This window comes from Mus musculus, chromosome 16 (genome assembly GCF_000001635.26).
Source record: "Mus musculus strain C57BL/6J chromosome 16, GRCm38.p6 C57BL/6J".
NCBI lineage: Eukaryota > Metazoa > Chordata > Mammalia > Rodentia > Muridae > Mus > Mus musculus.
Genome location: NC_000082.6, coordinates 57177199 through 57194475, shown reverse-complemented (window position 1 = coordinate 57194475; position 17277 = coordinate 57177199). Strand labels below are relative to the sequence as shown.

General features: G+C 41.8%; 1 protein-coding gene across 8 annotated transcripts in view; it reads left to right on the top strand.

Moving 5' to 3' along the window:
* The window catches only part of Tbc1d23 (TBC1 domain family, member 23), a 62667-nt gene that overhangs the window by 37053 nt on the left and 8337 nt on the right, over positions 1-17277 (top strand). For 6 of the 8 annotated variants that reach the window (NM_001358433.1, NM_001358434.1, XM_030249252.1 and 3 more), the window contains 8 exons: positions 1745-1867; positions 2910-3002; positions 5044-5214; positions 7796-7838; positions 9990-10096; positions 11486-11625; positions 12940-12984; positions 16456-16544. In NM_001358433.1, coding sequence (NP_001345362.1) covers positions 1745-1867; positions 2910-3002; positions 5044-5214; positions 7796-7838; positions 9990-10096; positions 11486-11625; positions 12940-12984; positions 16456-16544 — 811 coding nt within the window. The remainder of the gene's footprint in view (positions 1-1744; positions 1868-2909; positions 3003-5043; positions 5215-7795; positions 7839-9989; positions 10097-11485; positions 11626-12939; positions 12985-16455; positions 16545-17277) is intronic. The other 2 variants (NM_026254.2, XM_030249251.1) reach the window with 1 other exon arrangement.

Sequence of the window (17277 nt, the reverse complement as noted above, 5' to 3'; positions counted from 1 at the left end):
TCAACCTTAAGACATGACTACATTGAAATTGTTTATAAATTACATGTGATACTTTCAGTAAAGATGACCCCTATAGATAGATTATATGTGACACCTTCTATAAAGATAGGTCCCATAGATTGACAAACTGATTATAAGGGCCCAGGGAAGGATCCAGTGTGGTCGTGGCCACACAGATAGCACAAAGGTCACCAGACTATTAACTGTGTCCACTAAAGCAGCTCTCACTATGAAGAGACAGTCTGGGTTTTTAACATTCCTGGTTCCTGTAGTGCTTATCTGGGAACATGACAACCTCTGTTCTTCCCGCATTTGGTGTTGATACATAGAAAAAACTAATGAGAAATCACTAGCAGGTTGATTCTGTATCCTTCCATGTTGTTGGATTGATCATTTTTAGAAGTTTTCTAGTAGAGTTTTGTATGTCCTCTGGAAAGAGGGCCGGTTTGACTTCTTTCCCTACTTGTATCCCTTTAATTCCTTTCTCTTACCTTATTACCCCTGCTAGTGCTTTGAGTACAAAAGTTTTGGTTAATTGGCTCAAGGATCTGTCTATCTTTTTTATCTTCTTAAAGAACCTGCTCTTAGGATGGCCTAGTTGGCCATCAGTGGGAGGAGTGGCCCTTGGTCTTGTGAAGATTCTAGGTCCCAGTAATAGGGGACTGCCAGGGCCAGGAAGTCGGAGTGGGTGGGTTGGGGAGCAGGGAGGGGAGAATATAGGGGATTTTTGGAGAGGAAACTAGGGAAGGGGATAGCATTTGATATGTAAATAAAGAAAATATCTAATTAAAAAAAAAAGGAACCCGCTCTTAGATTTGATGATTCTTTGTATTGTTTTCTGTTTCTGTTTTATTCGTTTCTACTCTGATTCTTATAATTTTTGCTAAGGATTTGGTTTGTATTTGGTCTGTTCTTGTTTTTCCAGGTTTTTGTTTATTTGTTTGTTTTTTGAGACAGTGTTTCTCTGTATAGCCCTGGCTGTCTTAGAATTTGCTTCATAGACTAGGCTGGCCTGGAACTCAGAGATCCGCCTACCTGCCTCTGCCTTCCAAGGGCTGGGATTAAAGATGTGTGCTACCACTGCCTGACTCCAGATTTTTAATATCATCATTAAGTCATCTCTTTGTGCTCCTTTGGTTTTTTATAAGGAAGTCAGAACTCTAAGCTCCCCCGTAGGACTGCTTTCCCGCTGTCCCAGAGGCTTGGCTGTGTTGTCATTTTCATTTCGTTCCAGGAAAGTTTTCATTTCTTTTTTAATTTCTTCTTTGACCCATTAATCATTGTGCTCTTCCTCAGTGCTAGAGGTCAAGCCCCGCAGCCTTTATATCCTCTTCTGGGAGAGATCTTGCCATATATTATAGCCTTACTAGTCTGACACTTACTATGCCTTCTCAATTAATGTTGTGTACCCATATACTACGCAGACGCAGTGTAAGCTTATTCTACTACTGACATTTTCAGTTCCAACAGTTAATATTTAATGTGGGTATTGATATAGAATGGTGTAGAATTATTTTTTTTAGTTGTTTTGTGTGGATTCTGACAGACTTTGACTGTAACACACACACACACACACACACATATATCCTATACAGTTTGAGATTATATGATACTAAGTTTTAAGAGAAGTCAATTAAACTCAGGTAGTGACAGTTAGTTCACATTTTATTATATCTAATAAAATACTTTTCGGAAGAACGCTTTGATTTTTCTTTGTAATGTTTACAGTTTTCTCTTTGTGTAGGATAACCATCATCTCTTCGGTAGCACCCTGCTGGGGATCAAGGACGACGAGGCAGATCTGAGCCAGGCTCTGTGTCTGGCTGTTTCAGTATCAGAGATCCTTCAAGCTAATCAGCTGCAAGGGGTAAGCAAAACCGTCCCATGTGTCGGGGACTCGGGGACTCGGGGACTGTGCCCTTTGAACGGAAGGGACTGGAGCAGTTGTAGCTCAAGGTTAGACAGATGCTTCGCATGCCTGAGGCCCTGGGTTCCGTACCTGCCACCAAGAATAAATACGAACATTCCCTCACTGTCATCGATTCCTGAGAAATTAATTTGCCATTACCTCGCCTTTGTGGGCTTGTATGCTATATCTCCTGCCCACGTGGCCATTTTCACATCCATCTTGTGTGCTACTTTGATTGTCACCAGTTCATTTTTGTCTCTCTAGACACCAGTTTTACAAATTGCCCCTTCTTCACATGTCAGTAAGGCAACTGAACATGACATAGTATGAAGAACTTAAAGGGGGTGTATGTAGCCTCTGACAGTTAATTCTGGACAGCTACACAGCTTGTTGAATCACATGGTTTAATGCCATAAAGAAACTCATAGAAAATTACGGAAATATGTTGTAGCTAGGCAGTGGCGGTGCATGCCTTTGGTCCCAGCACTTGAAAGGCAGATCTCTGTGAGTTCGAGGCCAGCCTGGTCTACAGATCAAGTTCCAGGACAGCCAAAGCTACCCAGAGAAACCCTGTCTTAAACAAACAAAGAAAACAAAAGAGAAGAGGGCACATATGAGCCTGGCTCCTCCATACACAAGAGAAACAGTTCTTTGGATGGCCTGTAAGTCTGTGGACCTGAAAATTACAGTTTGTCGAGCATTGAGTTTAAGGAAATAAAGTGTCTATTTCTAACATAGAGCTTTTGTTCAGATTGCCAGACTCTTGCTACATAGTGAGACTTTCAAGCTTAATACATAAGAAAAAATGTATTTACATCTTAACGGTTACCTTTTTGTGTGTATATAAATTGGGTCCGCCTAATTCCCTGTGAGATCCATTTAAAAACAGCCTGTCCCCCCCTCCCCCCCCACCCCCTTTTTGGTTTCTTTTTTACTATCTGGTTGTATGGTGTGAACTTCATGTCTAATCCCACAATGCCACATGTTGTTGCCTTTTTAGGAAGGAGTCCGGTTCTTCGTGGTGGACTGCCGTCCTGCGGAGCAGTACAATGCTGGGCATTTGGCAACCGCGTTCCACCTAGACTCAGACTTGGTTAGTCGATGTGCACGTCGGATGTTTTGGGAGAGACGGGGTGGATCTCCCTCTGGCTTCTAGCTAGATCTACGTGACCCAATGGGGTGCTGTCTTCTGGCAGCTGCCCTGTGGGAGGGGCTTGAGGTCCCTTTTCTTCTAGGGGCAGTTGTCATAAAGTGACGTCTGTTAACTGTGGCTCACGCTCCTCCCATTATTATGTCAGTAAATTCTACACTCGCTGTGAGCTATCTCCCAGGTAGATCACTTAGCATTGTGCCTTGCACCTTGTAAGTACTGTAGAAATAGGAGCTCTTAGCATAATTGGATAAGAATCCTATAAGTTTTTGCTATAAGACATTTTTAAAGTTTATGAGTATTTTTATAACTAATATGCAGGCAATGTTGTATCTGACATATAATTGCTCAGTTGTTAAAGTCACCGTAGCCTAGGGTAACTCCCATTGTAGAATGAGTAAAGTAAATATGATCATAAGAGGCGCTTAGAGCTGTTGAGGCACGGAGACTGGCGCCATGTAAGCCTCTCTAAGGTTAAAGCCTCAGAGGTGGGGGACAGCTGAATAGGGAGGTGCCCTCCACCCCCACCCCTCCCCCACCCCCTCCCCTCCAGCTGAATACACAGCCTTCCCTCCTCATTCATCTTGTCTAGAGATAGTGGTCCTGGAGCCGGAAGGCTAGGTGGTATGGAGAGGAAACTAACAGAAAATGAAGGTCCTACTTAGAATTTGGACATCGGGTGAGAAAGGACCTGCTAGCCTGTCTGTGTCCTCTGAGTGAGAGCTGTGCCTGCCCCTGCTTTTTCTCATGATTCATGGGTACCTTCCTTTTCATCAGTTAACGTTGCAGAGAATATGCTGAATCAGCTGTCATCAGCTTGCTCAGTCTTCACCTTGAATACATACTCTTTCTTTGCCACGTTACCTTTGCTTCGTGGTTTCTTGGGACCTTTCCCTTTAAGTACGTTCCCTTTAATGTTTCACAGAGGGCCATGGTGCAGCAACGATCATAGTTTGTTGTTCGGTGAATGTATACTTAGTTTACTCTCAGTTTTGTTAGGAAGCTGGTGATGAAAACTTTACACGTATTTTGTGTCGTTTTCCAAATAGCTCTGTAAAGAGACTCTTTAAAGTAGAATAATTGGGTTGGGGGATGTGGCTTTAAAAAGCCTGACGATCCTATACCTCAGTACTGGCTCCGTAATGCTCTGTGTCATCAGCATTCCTGGGCGTTATCAGTCATGGGTTTTTGTTTGTTTTCTAGAATAGACTGAAAATAGAGGTAAGCAAGCAAGGAGAAAACTCCTTTCCTCTCTTCTTGAAGTTGCTTTTTCCTTGGGTGGAGAGCTGTCTGAGAGGTTAGGCGCACACGCTGGTCTTGTAGAGAACCTGAGTTTGTTTCTCAGCACCCACGTGATGCTCATAGCAGCCTTTAACTCCAGTTCCAGAGGCTCTGATCCCTCATGTAGCCACTCAGACATAACAATCTTCAAAACTATTAAATTGCTCTTCTCTCTGATCTGCCCGTTTTTCTCCTGGATTTTTTTGCTGTATGGGATTTTAGTAATGAGAGCTTAGAGTTTTTGTAGTTTTTGGTATACTTACTTCATTGAAGGTGAGGAATGGGTTTTGATTTTTGTTTTATCAATACCTAAAGAAAATGGTAAGTAAATGGTCTCTACTGTTTCTGATGTCTTCTAAGACATACGTGGACTGCCTTGTAAGAGGAAACGGAAAAGCAGAACTGTTTGAATCTGTCCTTGTTATTTCCTCTGTTCAGAACTAAACTGTGTCATCATGACTCAGGACTACTGTAGCTGGGCAGTGGTCCATGTGAAACAGTTCTTCCTTCTGATTGAGGAGTGTTTGTCTCAGCCTTTGTTCCAATATATACATAAACATATCCCTGGAATTTTACTTATTTATGCCTTTTCATTTTCCATCCCTTTAATGCTTGGTTTTTAATGTTGGTAATTTGCATGGATGTAGTTTCCGGTTTTACAAATACATGCTTGCCAAGTTTCTAATTTTTTAAAATAATCTAGATGCTCCAGAATCCATCTGAGTTTGCACAGTCAGTAAAGTCCTTGCTAGAAGCACAGAAACAGTCCATTGAGTCTGGCTCCATAGCAGGCGGGGAGCACCTCTGTTTTATGGGCAGTGGCAGAGAGGAAGAAGACATGTACATGAACATGGTCCTCGCACACTTCTTACAGGTATGTTCACGTTGATTAGTCCGTCTTGTTTGCTCGTGGCTGACACCGTGGAGAAATCCACAGCTAGTGTTCTTTTACTTTTATATCCATGTATCCATATATTTTGTAAGCTTCTCAATTTTATATCTTAACATCTTTTTCTCAATATTTTTCTTACATGCTCATATGATACTATTTTAATTATGTTTTAAACCATATGGAATCTATTTTCATGTAGGAAGTGAGGTAGGAAAATTACTGTGCCATTTATCACTGTGTTGATGAGTTTTCTTTTTTTTATTATATTCTTTCTTTATTTACATTTCAAATATTATTCCCTTTTCTGGTTTCCCCTCTGAAAACCCCCTATTCCACCGCCCCCCCCACACTAACCCCCCCACACCTACTTCCTGGTCCTGGCATTCCCCTACACTGGGGCATAGAGCCTTCACAAGACCAAGGGCCTCTCCTCCCATCGATAACCAACTAGGCCATCCTCTGCTACATATGCAGCTAGAGCCACGAGTCCTACCATGTGTTTTCTTTGGTTGGTGGTTTAGTCCTAGGGAGCTCTGTGGGTACTGGTTAGTTCATATTGATGATCCTCCTATGGGGCTGCAAACCCCTTCAACGCCTTGGGTCCTTTCTCTAGCTCCTTCACTGGGGACCCTGTGCTCAGTCCAGTGGTTGGCTGCAAGCATCCACTTCTGTATTTGTCAGGTACTGGTGGAGCCTCTCAGGAGACAGCTATATCAGGCTCCTGTCAGCAGGCTCTTGTTGGCATCTACAATAGTGTCTGGGTTTGGTGATTGTATATGAATGGATCCCCAGGTGGGGCAGTCTCTGGATGGTCATTCTTTCAGTCTCTGCTCCACACTTTGTTTCTATAACTCCTGCCATGGGTAATTTGTTCCTCCTTCTCAGAAGGATCAAAGTATCCACACTTTGGTCTTCCTTCTTCTTGAGTTTCATGTGGTTTGTGAATTGTATCTTGGGTATTCTGAGCTTCTGGGCTAATATCCACTTATCAGTGAGTGCATTCCATGTGTGTTCTTTTGAGATTGGGTTACCTCACTCAAGATGATATTTTCTAGTTCTCACCTAAGAATTTTATAAATTCATTGTTTTTAATTGCTGAGTAGTACTCCATTGTATAAAAATGTGTCACATTTTCTGTATCCATTCCTCTGTTGAGGGACATCTGGATTCTTTCCAGCTCCTGGTTGTTATAAATAAGGCTGCGATGAACATAGTGGAGCATGTGTCCTTATTACATGTTGGAGCATCTTCTGGCTATATGCCCAGGAATAGTATTAGTGGGTCCTCATGTAGTACTATGTCCAATTTTCTGAGGAACTGCCAAACTGATTTCCAGAGTGGTTGTACCAGCATATAATCACACCACAATGGAGAAGTGTTCCTCTTTCTCCACATCCTAGCCAGCATCTGGATTTCTCTGTGCTCAGGATGTATTCTCAGATTACTCTGTTGTATTACTCGTTTTTGCTTCATGTTCTAGAACTTTTAATAACTATATGATTTATTTTCATTTTTTTACTTGTTTTGATTATATGTATATGTATACACACATACTATATATATATATATATATATATATATCCATTACCCATAACATATACATATACACAATATATGCATATACATATCTGTTACCCATGACCTGAGCTGGCTCTCTTTAGCACTTGGATTGGTGATTTTATGCAGCCTGACACTGTGCCACTGACGACTCTTTATAGAAACACCCAGTTAGTAGTCTGTGCAGCTTCCCATGTTTGGAACTTTGCTCCTCATGTTCATCTGATGTCATTTCTTTCTCCATTAGTCCCTGGCTTGCCATTATTTAGATCCAGTATGTATTTTTGTTTTTTAATTAAAATATGACATTTTAATTAGCATATAGTATGTGTGCAGAAGTGGGCACATACTTCCAGGACACACCCCACAGTGGAACAGAGGACAGCTTGGTTCTCTCCTTCCACCACGTGGGTCCTGGGAACCAAAACCAGGTCATCAGGCGTGGTGGCAAATGCCTTTACTTGCTGAGCCATGGTTCTGGCCCTAGTTTTTTGTTGTTTTTGTTTGTTTGTTTGTTCTTTTATGTAGACCAGGCTAGACTCAGATTTGAGATCTGAAGACTCAGCCTTGAAAGTAACACATCTGACTTTAAGTTTTTAAGAGTTTGCAAAATGGTAATTTTGTTTTAAATAACCAACTATGATATTTTTATATTCTTTTTAGGAAAGGATAAAAAAATTTGAAACTTTAAAAATCTACTTTGATTAAAGTCTAAAATGTAATTTCATTGAATTTGGTTTGACTCTCTTGCTATGGAGACTGTAACACAAATAAAAACAGTCTTAATAGCTATAAAGCTGCCTCCATCTTTGGCTCAAGCCCATACAACATGAAAGATCAATACATGTGCAACTAACTCCATGTGCTAAAGTCCATACTGCCAAGAACACGCGATACGCTAAAAATTAATATATAACTGTGTATGTGTTGGCCAATGCTTTAGGACCATCTGGGGCTTTAACTAAACGACATTTTGCAATAACTTAAATTTTGTCTTTTATTACAGAAAAACAAAGAATATGTTAGCATTGCCAGTGGAGGATTTATGGGTAAGCCTATAGTGCATTCATTTAATTGTGTCATACTTTTCAGATAAAAAATAAACTGATTAGCGGGGCGTGGTGGTGCACGCCTTTAATCCCAGAACTCAGGAGGCAGAGGTAGATGAATTTCTGAGTTTGAGGCCAGCCTGGTCTACAGAGTGAGTTCCAGGACAGCCAGGGCTATACAGAGAAACCCTGTCTCAAAAAAACAAAAAAAAAAAAAAACAAAAAAACAAAAAAACAAAAAGAAAAGAAAAGAAAAGAAAAAATAAGCTGATTACCAGTGAGCTGATTTAGTGTTGTGAAACTGGTACCTTTTGTCTCCAGTCATTTACCACTGTCAGAAAAGAGAAGGCAAGTAGAACATATAGATACAAAGAACAAGGACAACTGAGATGAGGGAATACAGACTATTCACATAAACTGTGCTTATTTCATTTAGCTTCTATTTCAAAACTTTTTTGTTTTTTATTTTGTAAGGTGCTTGGGATTGAAACCAGGGGCTCATACACACAAAGGAAGCATTTTACCACTGAGCTCAGTTCTCTAACTCCTAATCCCCCTGCCTCAGCCTTTTAGGAGAATCAGGAATTTGAGGGCCAATTGACTGTACTCTATGGTGAGTTCTAGGCCAGCCTAAGCTATATAGCAACACTCTATCTCAAAAACCAAAACCAAACAGGAGCACCCTCTAAATAAAACCTCAAACAGACAAACTCAACCACCATCAACAACAACAACAAAAAGGGGTGTGTGTGTGTGTCTGTGTGTGTGTGTGTGTGTGTGTGTGTGTGTGTGTTGGATTTACTCCCCCGCCCTCCTATAATCCCAGTTGTCTGAAGGTACAGGTAGGAGGATCAGGAGTTTAAAGTCATTCTCCACTATCTAGCAAATTTGAGACCAGCTTGGGAAAAATGAGACCCTGTCTCCAAACAAACAAACAAACAGAAACAAAAATACTCCCAAACCAAAACACGGTTAAAACTACATTGTTGCGCCAGGCGCGGTGGTACACGCCTTTAATCCCAGTACTCTGGAGGCAGAGGCAGGCCGATTTCTGAGTTCGAGGCCAGCCTGGTCTACAAAGTGAGTTCCAGGACAGCCAGGGCTACACAGAGAAACCCTGTCTTGAAAAAAAAACAAAAAACAAAAAACAAACAAACAAAAAAACTACATTGTTGCCATTCAAGGTTGGACACCGTTTAGTGCAGCATTTCCAAGTCATAGGCAGGGGGATCTCTGTGAATTTGAGGCCAGCCTGGGCTACATAGTTAAATCCTGTCAAAAAAAAAAAAAAAGATATTGTTAAACAAGTGTTGACCCCTTGCCTGCTATTATTAGAAATCCTGATAACACAATATAAAAGTTGGTCATATAATTCTCAAGAGTGTTCAGGAAGAAAAATATTATTATTTTACAATGTATACTCAAGTTAAAAAGAAACTAAGGTCTTGCTCTGTGTCTAGCCTCCAGGTGACTGAGGTTGATGCTCTTCCGCCCTGGGGTCCCCAAGAACTGATTAGTGCGCATCACCATGGCCACAGTCTAGAGTTCTAGGAAGCTTTTTAAAACTGTAACTTTTTTCTCTTCAATCTTTCATTAATGGCCAAGTCTGTGCTGTTATGGGAAAAGATTGATGTCTCCTAGCTTTTCTGTGAATTCTCCATGAGTTGAAATTCTACACATTATGTGTTAGTACTTGAAAGACTGTTCGCGGGCCGGGTATGGCAGCGCATGCCTTTAATCCCAGCACTTGGGAGGCAGAGGCAGAGGCAGTCGGATTTCTGAGTTCGAGGCCAGCCTGGTCTACCGAGTGAGTTCCGGGACAGCCAGGGTTATACAGAGAAACCCTGTCTCAAAAAAACCAAAAAAAAAAAAAAAAAAAAAAAAAAAAAAAAGAAAAGAAAAAGAAAAAGAAAAAGGAAGACTGTTCACTGATCATCATGTCTGGGGATTCTGAAGTGGGCTTTAGACAGGTGGGAAAGGTTTGCTGTGACCTGGAGCTCTCAGTGGGGATGCAGGGCAACACGCGTGGCCATTATGTCCTTGATCCATTTTCATTTAGCTGTGATGCGTTTGTTACACTTCTCTGGTATTTAGTCTTGGCAGAGAGTCTCCTATTGCAGCTTTTGTTTTGTTTGTCTTGTTTACTTTCAGCCCTTCAGCAGCACCTGGCAGACATAAATGTAGAGGGACCAGAAAGTGGATACGGCCATTGGATTGCCAGTACCTCAGGGTCAAGGGGCAGCATCAGCTCTGTCGATGTAAGTACCTGCGTGGAGCATGCCAGGTCGCTTTCCACAGAAGATGCTTGACTCCTGGAACCCCAGCAGAGCACAGAAGATGCTTAACTCCCGTAACCCCAGCATAACAGAAAAGATGTCGGAAATACTTAGTTTGCAACGAGGAATCATTATTGCAAGGTTGAGGACATTAGGTGCAGGTAGAGAAAGGGAAAAGTTGGCCAGCCTCATATATTTGATGTTTAATGATTGTGATGTGCATAACTGTGAGGTGCTATAGGGAGTAAGTTCATCTCAGCAAAAAGTCTTGACAGTTGAGTTTGATGTCATTGTGTCAATTTAGTAGTATCAATCAAAATACATCAATCAAAATAGTAGTCATTGCATCAATCAAAACAGTCATGTACCAATGTTTATTCTGTACAACAGAGACAGAAAACTGCTGAACAGGGTGACAGTTACTCATTTGGACTTAGGTAGCGACCACTGAACAACTTCCCTCTTTTATGATTTCCAGTAAGGCCTTTCAGCGTGGTTTCTCCACCTGTGCAATAAAATGATAACTGTTTCCCCTCAGGAGGGCCTGAGGGCCAGGAGAGCAAGAATATGCAAGGTAGTGCACTGTAGATTTGTGGAGGTTTATCTTCAGCTACATGATCAAAACATCATTGATACAGTATTTGCAGATAAGGATTCTCCGAGAATTTGCTTTTACCTTAATCCTCTAGGTATACAAGAAAACTAAATAATATTCCGTTGCATGTGTTCTCATTTGTTTGGTTAACACCCTGTTGCTAAATACTTATATTGCTTTCCACCTTTCTTCATGTGTGTATGCTAGGCCAGAGGTTGACATGTGTCTTTCTCAGTCATTGTCTACCTTACTGTTTTTAAGCCAGGGCCTGTTGCTGAACCTGGAGCTGACCAGTCAGATAGATTGGGTGGTCAATGACAGGCATCCTCCTGTGGGCCCTGCCCCTCCCTGTCCCCATGCTGGGGTCGCAGATTCCTACTGTTGTGCCTTGATTTCACATGGGTCCTAGGGACCCAAACGCAGGATGTCCTGCTTGCACTGTACCCCAGCTGCCCATCCGCTAACCCACTCTTTACAAGAGGAGAGACATAGATATAGGGTAAGGTGGGAAGGTGAATATCTGCACATGCATGAAAATATGAAAACGTATGTCCTCCCCCAGTGAAGAGAATTGTTCCTGACCTAGATTAATTGCAGTTGTTTCTCTACTGGTCCATTGTTCAGATACAGTGGCATTCTGAGATACACTGAATTTTAGTACTTCAACACTGGAATTTGGTGGGGGATACAATTCTCTCTGTAGTGTAGGTAACTTTTGGCAGTCATGTATGCATTAACTATGTAGAGAGTGGTTCATCTGTGTTCTTATTTTTCAGGGTGAATCCTGTAATGGCTCCAATGATAGAGGAATGAAATCCCTGGTCAGTAAAATGACTGTGGCTCTAAAGACAAAATCCGTTACCGTTAGGGAAAAGGTCATCAGCTTTATTGAGAACTCGTCGACTCCTGTGGACCGGTGAGTTTCTTACAGCGTGCCCTTCTGATGGGCAATTCGTTAAACTGAAGAAATGTTCTGTAATGGATTTTAGTTGGAGCGCTGTAGAAGGGGTCCCACGGCTGTCAGCTCGAACCACGCCATCACTGCTGCAGGCTGCAGGCTGCTCGCGTTTGCTCCGCAGATCCTTTCCTGTCACAGAGGAAGGGGCATCTGAGTTGGTCCCTCATCTCGTTCATTACAAAAGGGCCATGTCCTGTGTTCGTAGTTCATAGAGCCGCTGCTTCCCAGTCCAGCAAACAGTTATCTCACAGCAGGGCCTTGTGCCTCAGGGACTTAAAGCCTGGATAATTTGGTCATGCTCAATACAACAGAACCCCACTTTCCCAAGTTCACATCTTATAGGAATTTGTTTAAAAATATAAACAAACGCCATTTTCCCCTGAATTAAAAAAGGGACATGGTGAACAACTGGCAAGCAAATTTAAGAATATTTGCCTTGCTGTTTGTTCTGAGTGTGTGCTACAATAGAATATTAGTCTAATTCGGGTGTGTACCTTCTGCAGCCCGGGATAGCTATGGGTGTGGCCAGACCCAAGTTGTGAACATACTTAAAACATGATGAGATACTTTGTGATGTGTGTAAGTTGATTGCACAGTTCTCAAGTGTGACCTTGGTAGATGACATCATGTCACAGTGACAAAAGCTGATATGGAACTTGTTTCTGAGCAGGCCTGATCGTGAGCACATGCTAGGGTTTCCCTCTCCTGTCTCCCTGGCAGTGTCATGGGGCAGCCGAAACATTAGACCCTAAGGACTGCATGTCACGTCTACTCTAGTGCATAGGCACACGAAAGTACAGCCTAGTTAGTAAGTACAGAGCTAAGGAAGAAGTTACCGTCACTAACCCCCTAATTGTACCTCACCTACAGTAGCCTGATAATAAACATTGAAGCATTTGTCCATGCTTGAAGGGTTTCTGTGCTCCATAAAGTCACATCTGCTCTCCAAAGGGAAACTGTCACACACTGCTTCTGAGTCCCCAACCTTCTGTTGCTGCATCTTGTGGTGTGAACATTGAAGTTTGTTTTCAAGTGCACTCGTTTACTTTTGAGGTTGACTAATGATGATTATAAGATGAAAAGACTGTCGTCTGGTGAAGTATCACGTGAAACTGGCTTTTCTTCATTCTCCTTTGTGCTTGGAATGATTGATGGAAATACTTTCTTTATACTGTATTACTGGTTGAAAACTGATTTTACTGTGTCTTTTCTAAGGCTGCTGCATTTTTTTATAATCATTTTTGTTCTGTCCTCTGCCTTGATTTGCTATAGAATGTCTTTCAATCTTCCCTGGCCAGACAGATCATGTACAGAGCGGTAAGCCAATGAGTGGGGCAACTCGCCTGAGCCGCCCATCCCCCAGCATGCCTTGTGCGGTCTGTGAGCCTCGCTTGTGCTGACTTGGCTAGACTTGGATGCTGTTGCTTGGGAGCTTCCCTCTTGTCAGTCTGCTCATGGGAGTGTACCGTGCTGACGTCATGCTTCCCGTTTCGTCTTGCCTGAGTTTTCTCCCTTGCATGCTCCTATTGCCTTGTTCCTCAGATGGCAATCAAACGTGCTCAAACCCAAGGACTTTATAAATTCTGCAGGCTTTATTCTGAAACAGTGAGGGGTGAAGTGTCCACCGAGTCGGGAGTCAGTGGAGCCTGAGTGTTCTAATAATTGACCGGTCTCCTGGCCTTATGGAAAATGACAGAATTGAAGTCCAGAAACAGTTCATGGTCAGAACCTGATGCTGGAGTTAAACCAAGGGCCGGAAGCTTGTTCTTTATCAGTGAGCTGCATCGCCAGCATCCAAATTTTAACATGGACTTTATGGAAATTTATAAATTTTGAGAGTTTTCTTATTAAGATGTATGCATTGACGTTGATGAGTTAACGTGTGTAAATCTGAAAGAGCTTTAGTTCTAGGTTCTGCATTTGGATTTTCCATGAAGGAGATCATGGGAGACATGGTCTCTACTGTCCTGTCCATTTCCTTCTCTGTCCCCAGTAAGGATGCTACAGAGATTTGATTTAAGGGCCGAGTTTTCAAATTAGGCTAAGCCCGTGAGCCCTGCGAACTTAATAACCACATGCAGTGTTACAGTTTATATTCTTGCAGGAATTTTCTTCACCTTAAATTGAGATATTAATATGGCAATAATTGAATATTTACCAAAGAGCATGCAGTTGGTAAGGTGGCTGAGCAAATAAAGACGCTTGTTGCTGAGCCTGACTGCTGGAATTTGGTCCCTGGGCCCACATGGTAGAAGGAGGGAAGCAGCTGCCAGCGCTTGTCCTCTGACCTCCACATACACTCCATGGCTCATGTGCAAGTCTGTGTACACCCAGCAAATGATGAGAGAGAATTTTTAAAGAGTCTGGTCATACTTTGAATAGAAATTCAGCCATGTGGGTTAATTATGGGTTTACTTTTTCATCATTCCATCATTTCCAGTGATAGGAAATAGCATTTTTAAAGTACAGTTGAGTAACTTGATTTTTTTTTTTACTGTTCCTACACAAGGCAATTATAAGACAACTATTTAATTTTACCTTAGTCTGTTTTAAAGACACTTGTTCTTTTTGAGAATTATAAGCTTCTGTGAGTCATCCTTTTTTAGGAATGTTGAGTTCACGTCTGGGAAGTTTAGTTATGTTTTTCTCTCAAGTTCTTAACTTTCTCTTTAGTTTTCTGTGGTCCACATATAGGTCTATTGTTTTGAAAGTGTAATTGAAGTAGCACTTTTGAAAGAATCAAGTTATTTCTGAGTGTGGCAAGTTAAAACTTGTCCAAACTATTTCTGTAGCTGTTTGTGCAAATATCAATATACAGCCTTTTAAAAATAGTCCAAACTAACAAGTGTAAAAAAAAAAAAAAAGGAAAAAAGCAATTTGAGTAAGAGATATTGAGGAAATGTCACCGCGTTCATTTGAACTGTCACTGCAGGGTGGGGGGGAAACCTTAGGGAGACGCTTGCCTTGCCAGCATGAGGACCCTAATTCAATCCCAGAAACGTACATTACACAAAAGAAAACAAAAACCAAAGTTGGGCAGGGGCTGGAGGGATGGGTCAGAGGCTAAGAGCATTGGCTGCTCTTCTAGAGGTCCTGAGTTCAATTCCCAGCACCCACATGGTGGCTTATAACCATCAATAATGACACCTAGTGCCCTCTTCTGGCCTTCAGGCATACAATGCAGTCAGAATGCTGTATACATAATGAATAAATAAATCTTAAAAAAAAAAAAAGAATGATTATGGTCCCAGCCCTAGGGAAGCAAAGACAGGTGGATCCCTGGGACTCTCTGTATGGCCGGCCTAGCTACTTGGTAATCCCCAGTCTTGTGAGAGACCTTTATATCATAAAGCAAGGTGGTTGGTACTTGAGAAGAATAGCCAAGATTGTCCCCTGGCCTCTGCACGCATGCACATGTAGGTGAATATGGTATGCACATGTGCATATTCACAAAATACACGCATACACAGACAGAGAGACAGAGACATAGAGAACATACCCCAATGTTTGAAGGCCTTCCATTAAGCCTTGCCTCTTGAACTTTCTCCCACATTCCAAACAGCACTACACCAGGAATAAACTTCACTGTAGGCTTCTTTGGGGACATTTCAGATCTAAACTCTGACACTTCCTAATGATCACGGTTTGGTAGCTTACAGGATGATTTTGCATTACAAATGTTTTATTCAACAAAATTCTAAGTACAGGTTAACCTAACTTATAATTCTAAGAGGGTCTGTCATACTAAACTCATTTAGTGTTTGCCTGCTTGCTTGCTTTAAGGAGGCTTGATTTAAAGGTAAACATTTAAGTCTACTTAAATGAAGAATTTAAAAAATTTTATGAATTTTTTTAAATGTAGGAGTGCTCTGCATGCACACCTGCATGCCAGAAGAGGGCATCAGATCCCTCTGCAGATGGTTGTGAGCCACCATGTGGTTGCTGGGAATTGAACTCAGGACCTCTGGAAGAGCAGCCAGTGCTCTTAACCACTGAACCACCTCTCCAACCCACATCATCTTGAAATCATCTTGATTTTTCTTTCAAGATGAAGAGTCTTGAGAAAATGGAAGAATCTGAATGGTTTTGTGTTAGGTGAAGAAAGAACAAGTCTCGCCTTCTTTGTAGTGGGTAGTTATCCTACAAAGGAAACAGTTTTCCCCCCAGAACTATGCAATATTTTACTGAAACATTTTAATTTATGTAAAAGAAGTATAATCTTGGCATGGATTAAAACAGAAGCAGCAGGAATAAAAGTGGAGGAGAAGCTCTGAGGAACTTGCAGCTACCAGAGGAGCTGTGGGCCCTCCTGTTCTTGCGATGTTTGTTCTGTTGTAGTAAGCTCGTATTGCATGTTCGCTACGTGGTGTTCTGAGGCTCTGTAAAGGGGAGAGGATAGCTGCGTTTTCACAGTTATCCTGAAGGGCGAAGTCTCTTGTAATTACTATGTTTCCGATGAGGAAACTGCAGAGGGGTAAGTTCCCCAGGCCCAGAAGCGCCTAACCTTCTAACCTAAATGGGAGCATTGAACTGCTTTACCTTGGCTGGATAGAGTGGCCCATGGCTGGATAGAATAGAATGGCACATGGCTGGATAGAATGGCCCATGGCTCTTAGCTTACATCATTTATCTTCTTGCAGTTTTCTCAGTATAGTTGTCCTAAAGCTGTGGGTGCTCTGTGAAGGGCGAAGAACATTTACATTGTGTTCGAACATTCAGACGAGGCTGAGTTAAAAATCTCTGGTTACTTCTTAGTGGTGTCTCCTTCCTACACTTGTTTTGATGCAGGCACGTGAGCAGCAGCGACAGAGTGGGCAAGCCTTACCGTGGAGTGAAGCCTGTGTTCAGCATCGGCGATGAAGAGGAATATGACACAGGTTGAGTAGTAATACACGTACCCACACTCTCTGTTCTGCCCTGAGGGCTCGTCGTCCTGGGACTTGCAAACCAAGGCTTATCAGGAGGACTTCCCTAGCAGGAAGTGTCTATGGCAGCGGTTCTCACGCTTCCTAATGCTTTGACAGTTAGGTGCTCATGTACTAATCCCCAACCATAAAAATTATTCTTGCTACTTCATAACTGTAATTTTGCTAGTTATGAATTGTAATGTAAATATCTGTGTTTTCCAGTGGTTTCAAGGAACTCTGTGAAAGAAAGAGTCCTTTGACTATCAGAAGGCCTTTTAGTAATGCTTTCGCTTTAGAATTCTTGAATGGTGCTCACTAGAAAGCTACGCAGACATTTTGCATAGGCCTCAACTACCTGTCATCAGCTGAGGAGCAAGCTGTTGGTGGAAGCTGTATTTAAGCCTTTGAACACTCACCTGCTGCCTGAGAGTTGTGGGTCTGAAGGAAGGTGCCAAGGCCCTAAAAGGCCACTAGATGGCACTCTAGTACCTAGGAGATTTAGTTTATCTAGGATTGTCATGTTAAAAAAAATCAAAGTCAATGTATAATTTTTACTTATAATTCCACAGCCTAAATAATGTAAGTAACCATAGTTTATATGTATATTGAGTTAGAAAAAGTTATGTTGGTAAAAATAGTTAAAAATATAGTAAAAAAAAAAAAGTTAGTAAAAATATGAGAAGACTGTAACTGTAAATGTCAT